The 23,910-nt window shown below is 34.1% G+C and overlaps 1 protein-coding gene across 8 annotated transcripts in view; it reads right to left on the bottom strand.

The window, feature by feature from the left end:
* The window catches only part of LOC119634584 (putative uncharacterized protein DDB_G0277255), a 106,121-nt gene that overhangs the window by 66,398 nt on the left and 15,813 nt on the right, over window positions 1-23,910 (bottom strand). The window contains exon 1 of one of the 8 annotated variants that reach the window (XM_038028828.1): window positions 21,596-21,807. The exons of the other annotated variants lie outside the window; for them this stretch is intronic. Within the exon in view, the coding sequence (XP_037884756.1) occupies window positions 21,596-21,598 (3 nt within the window). The 5' untranslated portion in view covers window positions 21,599-21,807. Of the gene's footprint in view, window positions 1-21,595; window positions 21,808-23,910 lie in introns of those variants that run through there. 8 annotated transcript variants of the gene reach the window in all.

Here is a 23,910-nt window from a genome sequence, read left to right on the forward strand (position 1 = left end):
AAAATATTTCGTTAATACTTTTGTAACGGCTATTATTTTAATATTGATCCGGTAAACTGCAATGCTAATCTAGTACACGATGCGGTTGGTAGAGTCAGACATTGCACTCGCACTCGCACTCGCACTCGCACTCGCAGTCGCAGTTGCAGTGACAAGACGCCTTTTGTGTGCGGCGTGTGCCGCAAATTGCAAACACTTTAACATCGAACATGGGCTATTGTTGTTGTAGCCTTTTCATAAAGACACAAGAAACAAGAAAAAATGTTGCCGTTTTTACCACCAGTTTAACTTGTCGTTGTCGCTCAAAGAGTTTCTTGTAAATTTTTCTGCATAATAATCTCATTATGTTTAATAACATTGACAGGGCAGCAGTAGTAGCAGCAGCACATGATTGTCAATCGATTTATTACCGTTTCAAACAAAATGACTTTAATACATTTATTTTAATGTTTATTTAAAAAAAAAAAGGCTAATAAGAGTTCATTAGAGGTTTTCAAACGCCTAAGCGGCAATCACTCACATTATTATGTTTCACTTTGAATTGTTCCAGAAGCGTTGATTATTCAACAGAATTTTTTTTCTTCCTTGATATTACAATTAATTGCATGTTTAATGCACAAAGTGTTAATTGGTTGTTTTCCCTGATTATATGCTTTCATAACATCAAACATCAAACATCAAAAATGGACAGGAGACCAATGAAACGATATTAAGCATCTAGTTGCATATGTCTTACCCATAATAAGCACAGAACTGCTTTCATTATTGATGAAAAGATAATTCGTTAAAATTACTAGTTTTTCAAATAATTTCTCTATATATTTATATATGTTACATAAGAAGCTTGCAAGCGTTGTTTTACAAGAAGAAAAGAAGGGCGGTGGACAATTTTGAAAATCATTTGATTTACAAGTCAACACTAGACTTGATGATGAGTTACTACATTTCCTATGATCTGATGGTTTAATGTACTCAAGAACCTCTCAAATCCTGTATTTTTTTAAATGATTTATCATATGCAACTTCATAGCTCGTAATTATTTGTTTATATAAGTAGTTATAAGCAATCGTCTCATTCAAGCGAAGAGTGGACCTCTTTCTGTTGAGAAGTATAGTCCTACATATATATATATATATATAGATCAGTGCATATCTTTCTTCCAAGTAATTCATGGGTTAATACGCAAAGCGTCAGTCAGTCCCTGTCGCCAGAGCTACATAATACAATCGTACAGTACCAGCATTTGGCACAATCTCCTCAGACTGAATCGTGTAAAGCATTATATGCATTAGAAACCCCTTAGCTCATACTGAACGCATTATTCATGTGTCAAGCAATTTATTTTCTCGTTTAAGTTGAAGCAAATTTTGAGTCGTATTATTATTACTTTCACTATTATATTATATACGAACATATGTATAGGTAATGAAAACTGGCCCGAAATAAGCAGCAGCATAAGCATTCAGTGGTTGGTTCTTATCTTTTTATATTTTTGTTGTCATTTGTTAACTAAACTATAAAAACTATTATATTAAGTGAATTTTGTTTGCGTTGCCTCTTATCTTTTTTTCTGGACAAGGTTTTCGGTTTTTAACTGACTATAATTAAATTTTATTTTGCGTGTTACAACGTTTTTATGCATAGTCATGTATATATATATATATATATATATATTTTTATTTTTATGTATGTTTTTTGCAAATATTTTCCGGCCGCTTTAATAGAACCGCCATGCCATGTAAATCGATGTTTTCGTTAAATTTTTTATGTGAAATTGGATGAATGAAAGGAACAAAATGAATATAGATTTCCATCGGGTTGGATTCAATTTCCTTAACGATCTCTTCCAACAGTAATTGCCTTTCACTGAGATCGTGGCATTATCATTGGTCGTAAATTATCTTCTCTCTGCCACTTTCGAAATATTAGTATAATGTAATTGGCATTCGCATTGAAGTTACGGAAAGACAAAATAGGGTCAGGGTCACGAGGTTTTGTTATGAGAGTTTATCCTCACGCCCCATGCTCAATGGGGTAAAGAGTTAAAAAAAAAAAATCGTAGAATATATCAACTAATCCGCCTATCCTCCGCTCTACATCCCCTCCGTCCTTCACCCTATTCCCTGCTTCTTCCTAAAAGCAACCCGTTAAAAAGACTGATCTCAATCGAACGCTTGTGCTTTTCAATACGTTACGCTTTTCGTTACAATGCAATGTGCACTTTAAGCAGACAAGTACTATTAATCCGCATTGTGGACAGTTACAGGCGCAACTGCACTCTCAAAACTCCAAACAATAACATAACCAGCGTTCAGGAGTTGCTACACGAGACGCGTTACTACATAATGTCACGGACTGCTTAGTAATGTAATGTTCCTTGGAAGTGCTGATCACGACTATTTGACACTTAACAGAAGTACCAGCCTTGCTGAAAGTTTGTGCGCATTTTCATGGCACCGTTAAACTTTTATATAAATAATTAGCAGATAACAGAAGACTTAGCTTAACACTCGCCCTTATTCTTAATTCACACCTTGCTTGTATCTAATTTATTAATATAATTATGTGTTGCTCGAGACTTTCACTGAAATTAAGGAAAAAAAAAAATTTCGAAAAGAAGAAGAAAACCTTCCACAAACGTGAACATAAAGGAAAAAAGAAAATGCATCACTTAATTAAACTGGTATACGAGCTATGTGGCGGCAAACAAGACATAACCTCAATTATACATATTTTAAACTTTGGCAAATAGAAAATGAAGCTCTCTGTGGTATTTTCATGCTTCTGCGATTAATTACAATAAGAACTTTTTCTTCTTCAAAACCGCAGGAGTTGTTGAATTGCGCAGTGATGGAAAAATACGAAAGAAAAACAACAGCTTGAAATAAGATACAAGACGATACTATACGATACGATACAATACTAGTGCTATGCACATGATGTACATGCCTATGTGGTGCATGGCAGTGGATAGGTGCACAAAAGCCTACCGAACAAACTGCAATTATTTACGCATCTGTAGTTTTTTTGCAATACAACCTAAGCTTAAGAAAAAGAGAAAACAGAAGTGTGCACATAACAACCCTAACAGCAGGATTTTAGCTGCAAAAACAATGAAAACTGATTCAAGATATTAGATATACGCTTACTCTTGACAATTTATGTTATATGGCTTATGGTAAACCTTAATACTTCAAGTACACGCAAATATGAAGACTTAATAATTTATGTATAATTCCTGAAGACATAATCCATTTCAATAGTTCCAATGAGTGGAGTTCTTCTCGTTTACAGGCATAGCTGTTTCAACACAATTGTCTAAACAAAAAATTATGTTAACGGCATACAGAATAATGCACTCAATGTAAGTTAAAACTTTTCGTCGAGATCAGAAAAACAAAAACAGAATTTTCCTTAACTTTTATTAAAATTAAAGTTTATTCGTAGTATGTGCAACACAATAAACTAACATTTAAAAATTTTTATTGTCTGCCTGGTTGCATAATATAATAACCTTGACTGCCTTACGCCTCGCCTTGGGCAAGAGCATCTCGCCTTAAAGAATCTTGCACCTAGAGAACAGTAACAGATGATGAACGGGACTGAAATGTAGTTAAAGTCGTCTTTCCCCCCATTCACGTTCACAGCTCTCCTTCGAAAGCATTGAACTTTATCAACTTTGCGGAAATGGCGCTGTTTCGAGTTTGAGTTCCTGAAAAATCAAGGAATTTTTTCGCTTTGATTTGAACACATGACCATCACATGGAAAATCGAAATAATCTTTGAGAGAGATGGTATTGGTCTTGAATATTTACACAAGTCATCTTTCACTTAAATTCGGAGTAAACTAATTGCCGATCAACCTTACATGTTAGGGCATTCCGCACTCCGTCTCGCGAATATACTTATCTTGTCAGTTAATTATTGTTGTAAGAAAACTATGTATGAAAATTTTAAAATCGTAAAGCCTTTGTTTTTGTTTTCTTAAGGCAAGTTAATGGAAAATGTTGGGTAACAATGATTTATAAACAAACGCGTTCATCTAACTGTAAGCAGTCAAGTCTCGCTGCCTCTCTCTCTCTCTCAAGGGAAGCTCTATCAAAAGCAGAAAAAAATTATATACTTAAACTTAAGGCATTCATTCATACCTTGAAGACAAGTCCATTTTATAGAAAAGATTCAGGTTAATTAATCACGCACAAATTTATATAAATCATGAAATGAAATAATTATAAATGCGGCGTATGGTGATGTATACACAAAATTTCATAATACATAATAAATATATAATAATTAACCTCATTATTATCTACATATATATATACATTTTAAGTTTCAACATAATTTTAGATAATTCATTAGGTTTTTTGCCTTTTGTTTTTTTTTTTTTTCATTTTTGCAGAGTATTAACAAAAACGCTAAAACGAAGAGGAAATGATGACCTCATTGCTTAACACAATTCAGATACAGAGTAACAGTAACGTGAAAATTTTCAGCTGCTCTAATAAAGCTCAACACATGCGCAATGTATGGATATGTATGTCTGTATACACGTAGTTTAAAGTAAAAACTTGATCAGAAGTAAATTTAGATAAATTTATGAGCATTTATGCGAGGAGCGCTTTAAAATAGACTCTGTTCAAAATCCGTTTAATAGACACGTACGCTTTATAAGTGCAACCGCGCATAAAACCATTTGCACATATATATAGATTTGTGTACGGGGTGTATTTAAAAAAAAAAAAAAAAAGGCAGATTTTTATTTTTCTCGAGAATAATTTATTTATCCACCAATATCGATTTTGTCCCTTGGAAGCAATTCTGATCTGCGCTTTTTGCTATGGCTTTCAGCTTTTTTTTTGCAGTCAAGCGGTCTTTAACTTCTTTTCAGTTTTGGGAATGAGAAGAACTCGTAGGGATCAAAAATCCCTTAGATACGGTCAGACTCAGGCATGATTACGGCCAAAAAATTACGAGAACCAGCAATGAGGTATGAACTCGCGCATTATCCATGTCCGATTCTTGCACAGCTCCGGGACTTTTGTCTGTATTGCTTCACGGTGTTTCAACCTCAACCTTATGGACCGTACAACTCTCTCTCTCTCTCTCTCTCTCTCTCTCTCTCTCTCTCCGGCAAAAAGTCACGATGCACCACGCCACTGTAATCGAAGAACACTCACACAGATCAGCAATGCAAGTTTCTTGCAATATACACCATTCCACAGTGACGCCAAGATAAGGGGCAAACAGGATGCAAGGAAAGCGAAGACGGGATTGTAATATGATCATATATAATGAGAAAAATCGCATATTTAAAACATTGTGGCTGAGTCCGTTCGCGAACGTCAAATTAAAATGGAAATGCTGTGCAATAGAATAGAGGTATTCAAGGCGCATGATTAACAACAAAACAAAGAAAGCCTAAGTAAGACGTAATTTTATATCAAAAGGAACTAACATTTTTATTTATAGAAAGCCATAGAAAGCCAAATAGCTTTTAAAGGAATTTTACTAAAATTCTTTATTAATTTTAATTCCATTCATGTTTTTATTCTGAATACTTTACTTTTAAATGCATTCAATTGCACTTGTGTCTGTCTTTCTGGCGTGTGCATGCACATGAGTTCAACAGCATTCGAGAAATACATATATCTATATATAAGCATCATCTATGTACATATGCATTTATATATATATATCTGTAATTTTTATATTTCGCATACACACATATCTCCGTGAGTATGTGTTATTGACACAGTTACACTTACACAAACTTAACAAGCATAAATTGATGCAATTTACTAGAGACAAAGCGCTTTGCAAATATATGTAAAAATAAAACAAAAAGACATATAATGAATGAAAAGCATTTTGTTATTCTATAAAAGCTGATGATGAACAAAATTGGCCGATAAGTCAGTCTTATCTACTTTTGTGTATGTAAAACTTAATTTAAACTTAAAGCGAAATGCCAACATGTTACCGCGCACAAACGCACAAATCTCTAATGAATGCAAAATAATTGACATTAGTCGCTATCCCCTCACATGCTTTCTCACGTCTTAGAAGAAGGCAAAAAAAAAAAAAAAAAAAAGAATGAATTGATATTAATTTAGGAAAAAATCGAAAACATCTTTCAGAAAAGCCGGCACAACAAGTTTTTTAGATAAACCAGAGTTTATATTTATGTGCTCTTCCTTTTCTCTACTCTTCTCGTCCAAGTTTTTTTTCCATTCTAGCCGTTTAGTTGAAAGCACAAGTGGGTTACCTAACCACCACCACCCCGTGATGATGCTTTTCAGGGTTTTCTGTTTTCTGTTGCTGAGTGCAAAAAAGAAAAACAAATTTACGGATCGATAATCAACGAAACATACACATACAAATTCGTACACACTTCTTACGTTCATTAAAATGAATGGATTGATATGTGTATTGTGAGCATTCGAGTCTTCTTAGTTATCTAACGAAACAATGCAAACACGAACAAGAAAAAAATTAACAATTAATTCTTTATGCATTAGTGTTCCACGTTACATACTGCTTTTCTTTTTTCGTAACTATTTCAGAGAATTAACACAAACAAACGTCAAAAGAAGGTAAGCTGAGCGCAATGGTATTAATCCGTAGAGGGTGGCTCAAACTGAGCTAACATTTTTCAGTTTTTCGTCAGCTGATATCTTTCTTCTATGAGCCCCTAACGGCACGAACGAACTTATATGTAATGCTGACCAATAAACATTTACTTCGACTTCGCTGAGCAAGATGATCGTTCTTTTAGGTACTTTGGTGAACCTTGTGTCATTGGAAACACGGCAGCGAGAAGAAAAAAGCCAAAGAACGCTTCACTTCACTTGCTTATCCGGGGAGAAATAAGACACAACCTATATAATCTTCTTCGACTTTTATGTTTCTTCTACTCAGATTCCTTCCAATACCGAGCTTGCACCCACCACCATGGACGGTACAGTAAATTATTCATTGTCTTTGCAATATCCTCTGCACTGAACATTTATCCCTTTGTGTCCCTCCGTCAGTCTCTCTTGCAGGCGTACAAACCTTATGATCCATATCTGCGAAAGATCTCATATTCATTTAAATTTGCTTTGAATCTTGTACATTCTCAAGCTGAAATGTCTCCGCTAATTGATTTACATTCTGGAATCGGTTGAGAGTTCTCGAGTTACCCATCTGCCTTAAAAGTAATTTTCAATTTTAACCACCACTTTCAACGAGTGGTAGACTTGATGGTACTCGATGGCGTATGAGTTTTTCTCGACATCGAAAGTAATGTTTCACGTTCGGCTCGAGCTAGCTTAAGTTAGCTCGAAGACGAGAACATTGCACTAACTTGCTTGCTTCACTCATACGCTGTTTCCTTCATGACAGCTATATGTGCTATGGCCGTTGTTTATATGACTCCTTTCAAATATGACGCTTTTTTTATGGAAACTCGTAAAATACGAAACAACGGCAATTGATTGTAAACAGATTTGCTTGAATTACGAAACTTTTTTACGATTTCGAAAACCAAACTGAACGAAATAGGCGGATAGTATTCGGTTTAAGTGGAATATAATTTCCTTTCTTGTTGTTTACTTGTCAGTTTTATAGTTCATTTTTACTAATCGGAAATTTATTTAAACATATATGCAGCTTTTAATATTTTCTATGAGCATGAGCTTCGATCAAGTAGATTTTAAATTCAGTTGCACCATTATTGTTGTCTGAGTCATTGGTCAAAACAACAATAGTCCAAAAAAAAACACCAAAGAGAAAAAGCGCAAAATCAGGGTTGTAATCATTATTAAATTTAATAAACGGCTTTGTGAACAGTGCAAGCGCATAATTCACTTCACTAAGAAAATATAATGCATTGATTACACCATTCATTACCAGCATTTTATACCCACCGCTCACACATCTAACACGTATACAAACGTAATAAGCAAGCAAGTAAGCAAGCAAGCAAGCAAGTAAGCAAGTAAGCTAAGTAAGTATTTGGTTTCAATAGATGTTGCACAACATTTTTATTGATATGTATTGCATAATCAACCAACCAACTAAATAAAAACATTCAATAAAAACATTAATAATCATACGGATTGAATGATGGAAAAAAAAACACAAATATTTTATTAGGAATGCTTTGTCCTTTAATGGTCAGTTAACAACGTTTAAATTATATGAAAGAAGGTGGGAAAATTTTATTGCCTATTTAGGGAAATTCAAAATGAATTTGAAGTGCGGATAAAAGTAATAAGAGTTTTAAAGATAAAAAGGGGAGTGCCTTTTGAATCGTATCGGTACTGTGGATAAAAAGTTGATCTATTTTGAGAGCATATCGGTTTCAAAACCGGTTTCAAACACCTTGGAAGCACTCAATTGAGAAAAGTTGGTCCGTGCGGCTTATTCACCAGGCTCACGCACGCCTCTGATTGCTACTTGCTTGCCTCGGTGGATCAGACACTCGTTAAGTAAGCTCTTGGTCTACCCGAGAATGGGAAAAATCCTATTTGATGATTCGGTTCGCTTCAAAAAGCGAGCACTTGACATTCACATTTTAAGGAAGGCGTGGCATGGTAGGAAAAAAGTATAGCGAGTGACGTACAATACTTTGAATAAAGTCTTGCTTATCATGTGTAGAAAAACACAAAAATTCCGGTTTCATATTTACATACCTACAGAGCATAAATGTGAATTAGTGAATGAGAACACTTCCGCTCTTAGTTGTCGGGTTTTCTTCTATTGGTGAAAATTTATTAAATTTTCTATAAACTATTTAAGAACTTTTTACACATGTCAAGATTTTCCTTTAATCACACACACTATACGCAATCAAATTCTTCGAAATAAATTTGAAAGAGATTTCAACATAAAGCTTGCACCTTTCACAAGGTTTTTGTTTCCTTGACTTCTTACTTGCTGACAAAAAGAAAACCTTTCTTACGTTTCTTCTCCATCCTGTAAATGAAATACATTTCTACGTTTCAGTTTACACGTAACAGCTCAGTTACGTGTTATATCTTCTTATACGTGCAACGTATACATGTAACATATAACAAGACATTTTCGAATACGTAACCAAAAAAAAAAGAAAAGAAATTCAATTCCAATTCAAAGTACATAGGAAAAGTAAAACATATATCAAGGAATTCTAAGGAAAGAAACAATGCAAGGAAAAGAAGTACCTAACCACGTTTTCTATTACAAAGACATTTGTATATCCGCCTCTTATTGATGGGAAAATTAACGAGAAGATTCTCTCTTTGGCATTGGATGTATTTGAGCAAGGTTCCAGGTCATTTGTTCGGGCCTTGCATTGCTAATAATTGGCTTTGTTTTGTAGAGTAGAATTTGGTCGCGAAGGAACTCTGCTCCTTTTACAATGCCACTATTAACTTCAGCTCTCCAACTACATGTCGACCTTGTACTTCTTATATCATCTCCTATCTCGACCTGGAATCAACATTTTAAAGTTGGAAATTATTACTTGCGGTAGACAAGGGCCAACTAATTATAGGTAAGAGAGAACAAAATCAGTTCAAAGGATTAATAATTAAGAAGCTGAAAACTAGACTCGAATTGAAAAACTGGAATATATCTATATATAAATGGGCTCAATACTTTTTAGATTATTTAATAATACGTACTTTCAATGCATGTTATGAAAAAAAAAAAAAAAATGATAAAACAAATAATCCTCCTCCCTTGTATATATAACACATTAGCATATAATACAAAAGAAACGTGCGATGCAAAAAAAAAAAAACAAAAATTCACAAATTCCGGTAGAGAATGTAAAAATAAAGCGCAACACAAAAAAGGTCAAAATCATCAAAGAGCGGAAAAAACGTGTAATATGTATTAAATGGCACGCAGTCAGTCACATGTCAACATATAAACATGTATGTATTGTCTCCACCTTTCTCGCCCACTCGCTCATTAGCTAAATGGAGAAATTGAAACGAAATGTGATGGATGGACGGATAGCAGCCGACAAAAATATATTTTATAATTTAATTAGAAAGAAGGCAAGAACTGCAAAGGGCACATGATTCATAACGCTTCAGCAGCAGGAGCTAAAGCAGATAGATAGATAGATATTCACACCCAGTATAATGCGAGTGCAATTAGTTGCAACTAAAGCAGAAAAATTGGCACAGAAAGTAAGCGAGGTATAATTTTTGGATCATAAGTAACATTGGATGTATTTTGCGTGCATTATATATCATACAATGCATGACGGGTTTTCTGTTCTTTTTATATATATCAACAATAAAAACAACGAATACGACGAAGACGAAGATGAAGACGGCGACCGCGACGACAACGACATCGACATCGACAACGACAACAACCATACTCGTAATGTAAGTGTAAGAAAAATCCATGCATGCATGCATGCATGCATGCAGGCATGCATACGTACGCAGAGACGCTTCTCGAAACAATAAAGAGATTTTGAGACACAGATAAAGAACTAGATGTAAGATATATATATGTTTTTCTCTTTCGAGAGATTGCTTACGAAGACTCAATTTAAAAGATCATCATGAACGAAATTAAAAATTTTTAAGTTAAGAAAAGAAAAACAAAAAAAAAAATAATAATAATAATCAACACATTACTAGCACACGCACGAGTATATAAAAAAAAAAAGAAAAAAAAATGAAAAAAGTATCTACAGCGTTCGCCAAGTAGACAGTTGGCTGCATTGACTGAGAGACATGCATGTGCACAGATGTAAGCATACAACAGTCAGCAAGTCAGCCAGAAGCCAATTTCAACACTCACTTTAAGTTTATGCACATGATGGCACACGAACGTATCAGCAGCGTTAGCTAAAAAATGGCAGCGATTTGAGCTACAAACCGCTAGCAGCAACGAGGCAACAGCGGCCGAAGCAATGCGAGCTCTTCCAACGAAAAATTTCCGCATTCCATGGATGCATAACCGAACGTATCAAATAGAAAAATAAAAGAAAAAACAAAAATGAAACGAAAACAAAACAAAAAAAAAAAAAATAAAAAAAAAATAGGAATAAATGAAAAACCTCACGCACACACACACACACACACACACACGTATATATATATAGACACAATCTATATAAACTATAAACCTCAGGAAAAAGACTGAAAATAAAACGATGAATCGGTGTGATGATGCTTTCTAAAAAACAAACAACAACATCAAAATATCGTTACATGCTAACCAAAAAAAAAAAAACAAGAAGAAGAAGAAGTAGATGGCAAAATCGAATGCATGCATCCACAGTTCGTGTGTGATGAGCGGTTTTTTGTTTTGCCACCACATCTAACCCCACTCGATTTTCATCTCATCCATCTCCCCTCGAATAACCAACTCACATACACGCAAACACACACATTCAATTCGGCATTTAAAACATTAACTCAGGGTATGTTTACATTAATAGAAATATCAGTTGCTGGTGTTACTTTGCTTGTGGATGAATGGCTAAGCGTGCAAATAATTATCAATTTCATATCCACTGAGAATAGCCAGCCTCTACTCACAGCACACCCTACTCTCTACGCCTTCGTGTGACACAATGCTCATTCTTATGCGTCTTTGGCCACAGAGAGACCGTAACCACAACAACCTAGAAAATCAGACATGAGCAAGCGATGTGCGGCCTTTCATATGTGGGATGATATGTCAGTGGGATATGATGCCAGCTGCCTAAACCAGAATCTCAAACAGAAGAACTAGACCCTCCCATTTGGTTATGAAAGTATTGGAAAAGTTCTGTTCGAACTTCGTCGACCAATACCTTAAGAGCATAAGAAATCTATCCTCGCCCGTCACTGGATGTCTCTGTATGTCTGAACAAACACGACATGGCCGCTAAAGGGAAATGCGAACCAGCGGATAAGATGTTGCGCCGCAGCCTAGAAGGTGTCTTCTTGATTGGTATATATGATGTCTTTATCGACCGACTGTTCACTATAGCTGCGACTGCATGCCTATCGCAAGATACATTTCTTTTACCCCATTGCGAATAGCACCCAGTTGCGCCAACGTCATAATCGCTCTTCTTACCCATTAATCAATGCCGTAACTTCTATACAGAATTTTTAAAAAATATCTGTAATTGTTTTCAATCAATGTTTACTTTAGAATATTAAACATATAAGCTATTGTAGGCGCTTTTGTAAGGATTCCGAATGCAATTTTTTCGTTAAGCGTTTTAGGCGGACTTCGATATATACTCTTAGTTGATAGTATTTGCTGTATTTGGTGATAAATTACGCTTTTAATCGAATACAGGCGTACGCACGGAGGGGCTGGCTGCCCACTCAGCAAATTGAACAGTGGAAATAATTAATAATTAGAGCTTTTATTGAAAAAATGCGGACGGACATGGTCGCAAAGGTGGACAATGCTCAACCAATTTATTAAACTTACCAAAATTATACAGACAGAAATTAAGTCCAAGATGCCGATTAGACATCACACTTACTGTAGAGGATATATTTTGCACTGTTTTTCCTGGTATTTATCTACGGTTACTATAATCTTTTAGTTAGCCATTTAAAGTCATATTAATTTGTAACGGAGTGCCATTCTTAACCATTGTCAGGGTTCGAAGAGAACTCAAGTACGTTTCTAAATGCAATAAACGACATCATCATCAACGACAAGAGCTTGGTGAAAATGGTTTTCTGAACTTGCCTTGAAGCCCTCTATGCGAACGATCCATCGTCCTTCAGTAATCAAAGTTAATTCTCTCTCTCTCTCTCTCAGCAAAGAAAAAAGAATCAGTTTTACTTTGTGGACTGCAAGTAGTAGCACAGCTTCACTTAATTTGCCCGTCCGTAAATAATCCGTCGCTGCTCTATCATATCCGTGAAAGTTTGTTCACGTATTATAAAAAAAATAGTAGAGGACGTCGACGTTTTCATGTTGATATAAGAAAGATGATTTAGTGCCTTCATGGCAGGCTTGTAACGATAATAACTTTGCAAAAACTCTTGTAAATTACTGGTCGGACCGAGGCGCTTGTGTAGCAAGCTGCAAACTTAACAAAGCTTTCAATGATCGGTGATTGCCTAGATAAGAAAAATACTTAGGATAAGCTATTATCCTTTGGAAGAAATTATAATTGTTTTTGTATGAAGAAACAACATTTAACTCAGCAGTGGTCTTCCGTAAAAGCTTTGCTTCGGCAAAACTTATAAAATAAAATCGCAAATAATTTGTCAATTTTTTATTTCGATGTAGATAAGAAAAGATCTGTGAATGATGGATTAATCAAATAACACTTAATTGTTTTTTTTTTTCTTTTCTTTTTGTATCCAAAAAGCTTTATTAATCTTCATATCATTAATAATCGATTTATTTTCTTTCAAATTTTAACTTAAAATTGATGGGTGGCAATGAAGCATTCATTCATTCATTCATTGATCGCCTTTTTATATTCATTCATCAGTCTACTAAATCTATTCGTTTAATCGTAACGCCCAGGAATAGTCATAGTCAATAGCCTGACATCAGCCAGGAAGTTTACACTTGGGTAGTGGGTATCAAAGATTCGCTATAAGATGAAGGCGGCTTTCTCGCCTTAACTATTAATTTTGCATATGCATATCACGTTTGATTTCAATTCCCCAATAAATTCATCAAATTCATTGCACAAACTTTCCGTCTCTCTCTCTCTCTCTCTCTTGTTTTTTATTTTGCTCGTAATAAAATAAAGAAAGAAATAAAAGAAAGGAAAAATGCTAATATTCTGAGATACGTGAACAAAAGCGTACACATTTTCTATTCTCCCCCAGGTCGTATTATAATTTATTATATTACTATGTCAGGGTTAATTTAAGTTTCACATTTATCTACACACACGAAATTCAACAAAGCAAACTACAGAAAATTATAAAAATGAAAATATAGATCAGATAGATGCACAAGCATATATGCATTATATGATGAATAAGATTAATGGGTGCATTTGGCTTAAGCCGAATCTTTTCATCCTTCCGCTTTCCAATGCACAGCAAATACGATATTTACAAGTAATCATAGCGACTATCGATTTTATCTCTTGCCAATTGTTGCGTGGTCGTAATTATGATTTCAAAAAATGACTGGACAAACGGCTGGGCGGGGCGAGAGTGTAAGTATTTTTTTTTAAAAATACATTTCATTAGTGTTACATGCGATACGACAGAATTAATAAACTGTTCAGTGATGTGAACGCCACCAATAGATTTATTATGAAAATCTCCTTTTTTTTTTCTAGTTCTTCGTGAAAATCACTATAATCAACATAAATCATAGCAACTTTACGTTAATCAATAATTGAAATGAAATATAAAAAAAGTTGATGTTGATCAACGTTCTCATTTTACATTGCACGTTCCATGACTTTTTTGACAGTTCATCTGCAATCGACTGAAATATGCTCATCAAGACACATTATATGCGATCCCGATTCCAAAATTTGTGGTTGTCTGTCGAAGAAGTGAATTAATAAAGTTTGAAATCGAAAGTAAAATCCTTGGATCGCAACTAAATTTGACAAACCGAAATAAGAGAAATGCACCCATTAGATAGCCAAAATGCCTGAGAGAACTTTAAAATATGCGGTGCATTAGCTAACACGAGACTTAGGTCAAAGCCAAAGCCATGTTACTCCGGAATACTTTAGCTTGTAGGTGGCATTTCAATACTTTTCAGACTATTTCACAGTCCGCCAGCCTCCGTTTCCACGCTTACGATTATTACATAACTGTATAAATTATATATTTCCAGAACTGCTTGACCTGCTAAATAGCTAAGGTTCCGCTAACCTAAGAAATCACTCAATAAGTTTGTAGAATGATTTATGAATGTCGCCACTATTGACGAATCGGTAAGATATTTATATAAAGCAAACCTTTAAACGAAACGAGAAAAATATCATCACATTCCATGAATGCGATTAGTTTGCAAGCTACAGGTGTCCTGGTAACAATCTTTCGCATGCAGCGGATTCCTCAATAATCATCGTAGGACATTTTTATATCATCCTATGATCTTATTGTGTGATGTGTTAGCCACAACTCATTTATTTATGCTACGGGCATTCTGTTCCCACGTGAAACGATATTTCAAATTTCCCTTTTCGCCTTTTTCGGAAGCGGCTGCGCGTGAGTGCCAAAATTAATTTGAGCGTAACAACGAACTTCGTTTTTCGTAACTGTATAAATGAAGTAAAAATGGAATTAAAATTGTAGAAAAAGGGAAATGCCCGCTTCGCTAATAGACCTTGTTAAAAGAAGTGATAGAAATAGCTGCTCTTGTATATAAATCGCTTGCTTGCATTCAAAAAGACTTTCAAGGCGTTCTTAGCAATTTTTGCGAAATATGTCCTTTTAATAAAATCTGACGGACTTAGCAGAAGGACAAGATCAAGCACGAAATTGGGCGATGAATTTGCATAAATTGTGTTTTGAAATCGAATGAAAAGTTTTCTCCAGTTACTAGAACTAGAGAATGCTCTGAGCTTGACTTTTTCGGAAAGGAAAAACCAAGATTTCATTGCACTCAATTATATTGAGATGATTTCAAAGGGACATTAAAGTACGCGAACACAAGAATTTTATACGGACGGACGGACAGACAGACAGACAGACAAGATTAAATCGATTAAGAAAGTGAATTTGAATAAAAAGTGAATCTATCTCAAGTCTTACTGGGTGTTGCATACATCCACACAAACTTACTATATCCTTATATCGCAAATGGTGTAGGGCATAATGAGATAGGTAGACTAAAATTCATCTTAAGCTGATGAGTTTCTTTCATCATCTACGGTGACTTCTCGCATGTATCTCTTTATATTTATGTTTAATAAATAAAAAAGAAATATATGTTCATTTGCATAAAATATGTTTTTATCCATAAACACTTTAGATTTCATCATATTTCAATAGAGTGTGTCAGTTAATAAAATGCCGCTTGCCGCTTGCTGCTTTTTGTATAATTAATAAAATGCGAAAAAAAAAATAATAATAATAATAATAATAATAAAAAAAACGTACATTTTAATGGAATTGGTTACCGATTATGTACGCCATTTACTATCATGCATGCAATCAGCCCATGCAACTGAACAACAAGTGTTTTCTGCCTGCTGCTGGGCTTACTGCTGTTGTTGCTATCCATAATATAAATGGTAAGGCAGAGATAATTGATAGGATGATGGTTCATTTGAATTTTCTTTTAATAATAATAAACGGTAATGGGAACGTGGAATTTTCTTTGTTCACAAACAACACAAAGAGATAAGATAAGTGAAAAAAATTAAAAATATTCCAATCATTTGTAACTTTTCCAAAGACAAGAACTAATCTTCACTAGATTGTTTGGGATTTGTGTTTAAAAGAAAAAATAATTAAATAAATAAAGTAAATAACAATAATTTCAAAAACTTGAATGTAACAATTAATGTTTATTTATTTATGTATTTATTTTTCCCCCTTCGCTGTATTTAATCACTTTCTTCAATTATATGTTAATAGAGACCCGCAAAAATAACATGATTTATGTATTCATTGGCCCACATATATCTTCAGATATTGGTGTCGCTGCTTAACATTATGAAAAGTGTAAATATACTTATCTCAGCAACAAGACATATTGAAAAGAAAATTAATTTTGTCATCGAGTTTGCAACAGAAGTGTGAGTTTACAATCTCGTCAAGGGGTCATCAGTTTACTATTGCTGTTATTATTAACGCAACCTTGTGAAAAAATCTGAAATTTTCTTAAATATATATAGTGAGAGATAACTTAAACCTGGCTTAAGGACACTGAAACATTAGAAGACGAAGTATGTATTCGCTGAAAAGCAGTCCATTATTGGCAGCATCGTGAAGCCTCAATTAAAAAGGATTTAAACCGTTATTGCTTCCGAAGAATAATTTTATGTATTTTTGGAAGATTTTTTTTTAACATTAAACGCTACTTACATAGCACGTTTAAGACCAACATCAACATGTGTGCTTTATAGGGCCGAAAGCTACGTCTTAGCAGCAATCTCTTTTCAGATCTGTTCCAAGTTATCTTTTATTTACAAAGGGATTGTTATTTGGAAGGTGGAGAAGTTGAAGTAATGAAATAACTGAATCGTCGCTGTTCTTCAAACAGACCTAAGAGATCTAATGTAGTCGTCCATTCCCTTAGTACGCCAGCACTAGGACTCTCCTGAATCCCGCCATCTTTCTTGGCTTGGAGCACCATTCTCTGTCTGTCATAATATGAGTCCGTCAAACACCTTGTGCCCCATTCTGAAGATGGCTCCACGTTCCCTGAGGATCATTTCAATGAGCCCTTGGCAGATTTTGCATATATTCCTGTCAGAAATGCACCTAAGGGTGTTATGACATGTTCAGAAGGCCGTAACCAAATGTCAGTCGCTCTTCCGTAATTGCTGGGAAATTTTGGAACTATTTTCCTTGTGGTTGTCCCGGACGCACAAATAGACTTATTTAAGATTTCCCTCTTAAAGATGTTACTAAAGCGTCCATGAAGTAAATCTACTACGACTGCCGGTAATGCCGTATATAAAAATTTATGATTTTATAAAATTAATTTTAGTAAAGAAGAAGAAGAAGAAGAAGAAGAAAAGCAAAATAACCCTTAATTAACACACAAAGGAAACTTCGTTACCGAAAATAAAATGAAATAAATTTTATTATTTCAATCGTCACCAATCTATCTCTTCTTTGTAAGAGAGTATGTGCGAAATTTCACAAGCTTTTTTCATCATAAAAATACACAAAAATAAACAAAAAATAAAATAATAATAATAAATAAATAAATTAAAACTATTATTGTGTGATGCGATTTGATTTGTTCGTGTCTTTAATGTATCCGTACTCGCGAATTTTCGACCAATAAAAAAATGTTTAAAATATATATGTATATATATATATATGTAAGTGTTAAATTTACAAAAACTCGCATCTAATTTTTACTATTTTTTTTTTTATTTTTTTTTTTTATTTATTTTTCCATATTTTTATTTATTTATTTGTAAAAATGTTTGTTTATTTTCTGTGGTTACAATGTCGGTCTTGCAAAATTGTTTACGTCTTATCTAAAACAAGGTTAATGTTGCGCTACATTTAGCACTTAGGGCAAAGTTGGAGGTTTTCTTTACTTAGATTACGCGCAGTGGCATGATCAAGTTTCGAAATTATTCAGAAATTGCGGTAAATTCATATTTAAAAGAAGCAGAAAACGAAAAACATAAAACACAAAACGACTCAAAAGCACAAATGGATTGAAAAAAATACTTATTTCATTTGTTTTTCATAAATAACAAGACAATAAGTCAGAAAACAATGGTAATCGACTTGAGAGATTCAACTCAAAGATAGCATTGAAAAGGAAGGGCTTTTCAGTTCATAGATTCTCATCATTGACTAACAGCATCTTATACTGTTTGGTCGATGCAAATACAACGTCACCACCCTTGGGAGTTGCGGTTTATCCGTCCATAATAAAATTACTTACATAATTACATCGAGTTAATATTGTCGCAAGTCTTGTCTGTTGGTTTTATTTAGTGCTAATTATAAACAAATTTCCAAATATTCCGGAGACCATTCAAACACACACATTAAACATTTTCCTAAGAGTGCACATTCGAACTTTTTGTATCATCGCCATCGTCATTGCTGGAAGAATGAAGGAGACTAGAAGAAGAAGAGGAAGAAGAAGAAGAAGCCTATAGAACACGTGTTAAACACCCCCATGGCATGTAAATGTCTTTGTGTAAAGGTACATATCTGATCCATAGCATGTAGCTTCAGTGCCCAGATCAACCGTAACGACCGGCACGATACAGTTGTAACAAAGTACCTTAACTGCTACGATATGAGTATAGAAAATCGTTCCAAATTTTTCTTCAATGTAAAGATTGTCTATGTAAAAATATTTCGTCGGGGGAAGAGCTCTACAAGTCAACGGTAGATGTTACAGATGTTGCTATAATCAGAAACTGCATAAAAGTTTGCAATTTTCTTAATATATTGTCCACAGCAAACTCGTTCGTTGCATATGTTAAGTGAAGTGAAATGAAGTAAGTGCAACTACGGGCGGGTGTTGTAGAGTAAAGCAACACGTAAAAAAGCTAAATCTATCTATGAAAGACTTTAAACATTATAATAAAATAAAAGTTCGGAGGAGACAAACACTCTGTTGCATTATTAAACATGAAAACACTGCGTGAATTCTCATTCTACTCTTATAACGAAGCACTCAATTTATCCGAGCACACATCTCCTGCCTATGGCGTCTATTTCTACGTATCTGTTGCTGTATATATTAACTGAGGACCTAAGGACATGTCACATCCCTAATGTTATAGGATAAATATCTAAATTTTGATTTTTATTGATTTACTTTGCGAGAGGGAAATAGAGACATATCTGGTCGATCCTATGCCATTGCTCCCACTATTGCTGTCTGTTAGTTTAGGCGCAATTTTGGCAAACCTAACAACAGTTCAGGGATTAAACTGTTTCTAGGTAGGGGCATTTTCAACGGAAAGGGGGATATATATTGCTTTAGTGCTTTCAAAATGCCGTTAAGTGAATGTTTACTGTACCTAAAAAAGATTTTTGTGACATGATTTCGACATCACTTTCGAACAATAGCAAACAAAGTCACTACTGGGTCAACTTTATTTATATAAACAAAAAAAAAAAAACAATTTTTTTTTTTATTAAAAAAAACTACATTTCTTTTTTTTCTTTATTGCTTGCATTCACAGCAGAATGGAAAAACAAATTAAATTTCAATTTAAACCGAACAATGTATATATAAAAGGAAAAGTTTAACCAGTTCATGTTAAAAACGGAAAATGACAACTAAAAAAAAAAAAGAAAAAAAAAAAAAAAAGAGTTGAAAAAAATCAACTACTAACTGGTAAGCATGATGTATAATAATAACTATGACAGTTTTTGTTGCTTTTATGTCTATCTTGACAATAACGCAGTATACTTAATACATTATCTTATACGTAACGCAAAAGAAGAAAAGAAAAAAGAAATGAACGCGAGTTTGCAACAATCTATTGGATGACGTACCTATGGCGCGTAAAATACAAACAATAGCCCCCTTAAGATCGACATGTTCGTATAAGCTATCAAAATGAAGATTCAGAACAAATGCTAAAATAGAGGTCAATTTAAAATTGCTTTCCAAAGAATGGTTTGCTCAAAGTGTTGAAGTCTTTCTTCCAATGGGTCTTCACAGCGCGTAAGTTTAAGTCCTGTGGCTAATATCGCTTCCATTCGTTACCTTTGCGATTATGTTTTATTTACAATTTTTAAGGGATTTTTAAACTAATGCACTCCCTTCAACTAAGGAAGCTTTTCTTACCTCGATCCGTGATTACAAATCACTTTACTCCTGTCTATCGTAAATTTAAAAAAAAAGTGCCCCAATCTCATCAATTTTTCATGCCTTCAAAGGCCGCCCTCGCTTACACTTTGCTTATAGGAAGAAATGATGCTGCAGACGTGTGTGTTAGGCTGCCCTTCAATCAGCGTCAGTATTAGTATCGCTATAGTTTTATTTATATCTGCCTGAGTGGCCGAGTAGGCAAGAATCTCGACTAGCAACTCAATGGTCGTGGGTTCAAACCTCAAGTGCGGTAGAGTTTTTTAATAGATCCGAAAGCTTTAGATGATGCTAGTACTTTAAGACATTAGTCTTAGAATTTATTCTCTGGCTAAATTTATAATAATAATAATAATAATGATAATAGTTTTATTTCTATGCCTTCTTGCCGGTCTGTCGCTCGCCTGCCTCTGCGTATCATTGCAATTTTCAAGCCCGATACTCTGAAAACAATAAAGTAGAACTTTTGACCCATGCACACCCAACTGAATTTTCTGAAACTCCAAAGTGCTCCGTTAGGTAGATATTGCGAAAATAACTTCCATTGGTCATTGGTCCATACAAAATTTTGTTGATATATTTGCTTAATAAAAATACTAGAATTCGCTTCTAGATGAGTGTAGTGCTGTTATGTCCAAAGATGTTAAATACTACTACATAATGATGGCCTTGTAAATATCTGAACATATATGCGCTTATTTCCTTTGGATAGACTTTCTTGAGAAAACTGAAAACTAAACGTGACATGACGGCTTTGAAAGAAGGCAACTCAAGTCGAATATATGTTTTCTTCTTTTTTTTTTCTTTTTTTTGTTTTAACTATCTATTGTACTCGGTAATTAAATGATGAAAATGCAACTTTTATTAATAATAATAACAACACAATAATTGTAAGGGTGGAACGAGACCAGATATAGCGTAAGACTTTTTGTTTTTTTTTTTTTTTTTAAAAGAAAACACATTTAAGTTTTTCATAAAAAGTAAATAGAAAGGAAATGATAATAAAACGTTATATATATATATAACTGTTAATTAAGCACTCGTATAAGCGTAAAAGAAAGGAAAGGGTTCCAAATGTAAGTTAAATGAATTGAAGTAGGGCGAGAAAGGAGAATGTGGCGGAGGAGACGGAGGGGGAGGAGGAGGAGGAGAATAGAGAAATTATCATATACAAACCATTTAATTAGAAATTGTTGTTATTGTCCAACCAAGCAGAGGCGACTTTTGTTGTTGGATAGCAACGGATTAAAAGCATTGCATGTTAACGTAATAAGGTTGCTGCTAATGAACGAGATAGTAATCCTCTAGTAGTAGTATGTGATAAAAATGCATTTTAATAAAAAATTTCTCTTTTTTTTTTTTTTTTTTTTTTTAATAATTTCTTCTTTAAATATATTTTTATAAAAATTTCACTTTCTTTATTGATTTGAATCAAAATAATTTAAGTGATTTTTGTTTGATTGAAATCGTGTTTCTTTTTTCTCTTTTTTTTTTTTTTTTTTCTTATAATAAGATGCAATTTTTTAACATTTTATTTTGCAAGCATTCACAGATCTGTGCATAAACTGATAACATCTTACTTAGTTAGACATGCATATACACAAGCGCACGACCTTTTTTTTTAACGTTCGTGTTGTATGTGACGTCAAATTTTCACTGAACCAAGTTGTTGCTGTGTTTAGCTGATAGTTAAACTTTATATAGAGTCGCTACTAAGCCGAACGAACAAAAGTGATTTTTTTTTTTTTTGCTTTTTAACTTTATCGAAACCAACCGGATGAGGTTTTTTGCTGTTCTTGTGCTGTGTTGGGGAATTTCGCGTAAATTAGTGAAAATCAATGACAACAGAACCACAAATAGTACAACAATAAAATTTATTGTATATACGCATATATATGCAAAACACAATGTATTCGATTATGTCTGCGGTGTGAAGAAAAAACAAAACAATACAATACAATACAATACAATACAATGCACAATACACATATAAGAAATAGCCCGAGCCAAGCACGTCGTAGCGCTATAACGTTGCATCGGTTTTAACAATTATCTGACAACTGAAAATATTTTAAACTCAGTAAAGTCCGGCAGTTATGCATAGTCTAGCTTGTTTAGTGTGGCAACGGAGCGCACATTAAGCAAAAAGAGAGCTAAAGTAAAGCAAATAGTTTCACGTTTAGAAATTCGTGTAAAGAGTGTCTAAGAGATAGTTTATCTAACTAGACCTAGATACTCTACCATGAATTGACTTATAATTACATATGAGAATTGTAAATGCAAGAGATTTTATAACCACGGACACAGAGAGAGAGAGAGAGTGAGAGAGAGAGGTAGCGTTTGAAAAAGAGAGATTACATGTAGGCTTTCATACATAAAGGAAATCAATCATTAAACAAATAAAAAGAGAACTTGCAAGATACGAGCATTTGACACTATCTGCCATCTCTTAGTCTTAGCATGGCTGAATTGTAAAAGACCGATTTGTAAGAACAACTATAAAAAAGCAATGAAAAGATTCTCTACCGTAGACTTACGTACATAGCAAAGTAGTACTGACTTTCTATTTTTTCGTTAGACATATATGTACGTATATGTAACTGAGGTAAATTTATTTTAGTATATATTTTACATAGAGGAATTTTTATTACAATTACCTTCAAATACATTAGGAATTTAAAAACGTGAATAAGTTGTCTTTACTTAAAGCAAATATTTCCTTATCGAGCTCATTACACTGTACCTTTTCTAGCCAACGACTGCACGCAGTAAAAGAAGTGTACTCCTATTGAGTAGAAACTATAATACCTATCACTTTAGTCCAGGATAAAGTAAGGTCTACGTGGATAATAGAATACTCGGCTATTAGATTGGCCCACTGGAGAAGGCAAGTCAACTCCTAGTGCAACAGCCCACACAATAATTACGCTTTGCCGGGCATAACGTTTACCGTAGACCTACGCTTTCCTCCTTTCATATCCTCTTTCTGGATCTGGGAGACATCCTCTAAAAAAAGAAACATAAAAACGTAACATTTACCGATCGGGTGTACACATCCTAAGCTATAGCTCCACTGTATGCCTCTTTCCTCTCTTCTTTATCCCTGACCACAGTTTACGTATTCTTACACATGTAGGGCCTGTATCCCCTGCATTATTAGTCGCAAGTCCATATAACACATGATTCAATGTGCTGGTAGGTAAGATCAAAAGGCCGTGATTTCTAGGTAACGAAATGTTTCAAAATATCATGACATTTCACAAGGAAGGTGTGGCGATACTACAGACGAAATTCAAAATGTTACATCATTCTGAAAATCTCCATAAATTGCTTATTATGAAAGAGATTGTCGTTCCGATTGTCGGATTTTTACTCTTCTCAACTAATAAGGAGGACCGTGACTCTCAGACCATCAGCATTTCGACTGCACATCACAGGAAGATATATAGGAAGATATGTATTAATGTGGAATTTCATGTTGATCATGAATA

Source organism: Glossina fuscipes, unplaced genomic scaffold, assembly GCF_014805625.2.
Source record: "Glossina fuscipes isolate IAEA_lab_2018 unplaced genomic scaffold, Yale_Gfus_2 3, whole genome shotgun sequence".
Classification (NCBI taxonomy): domain Eukaryota; kingdom Metazoa; phylum Arthropoda; class Insecta; order Diptera; family Glossinidae; genus Glossina; species Glossina fuscipes.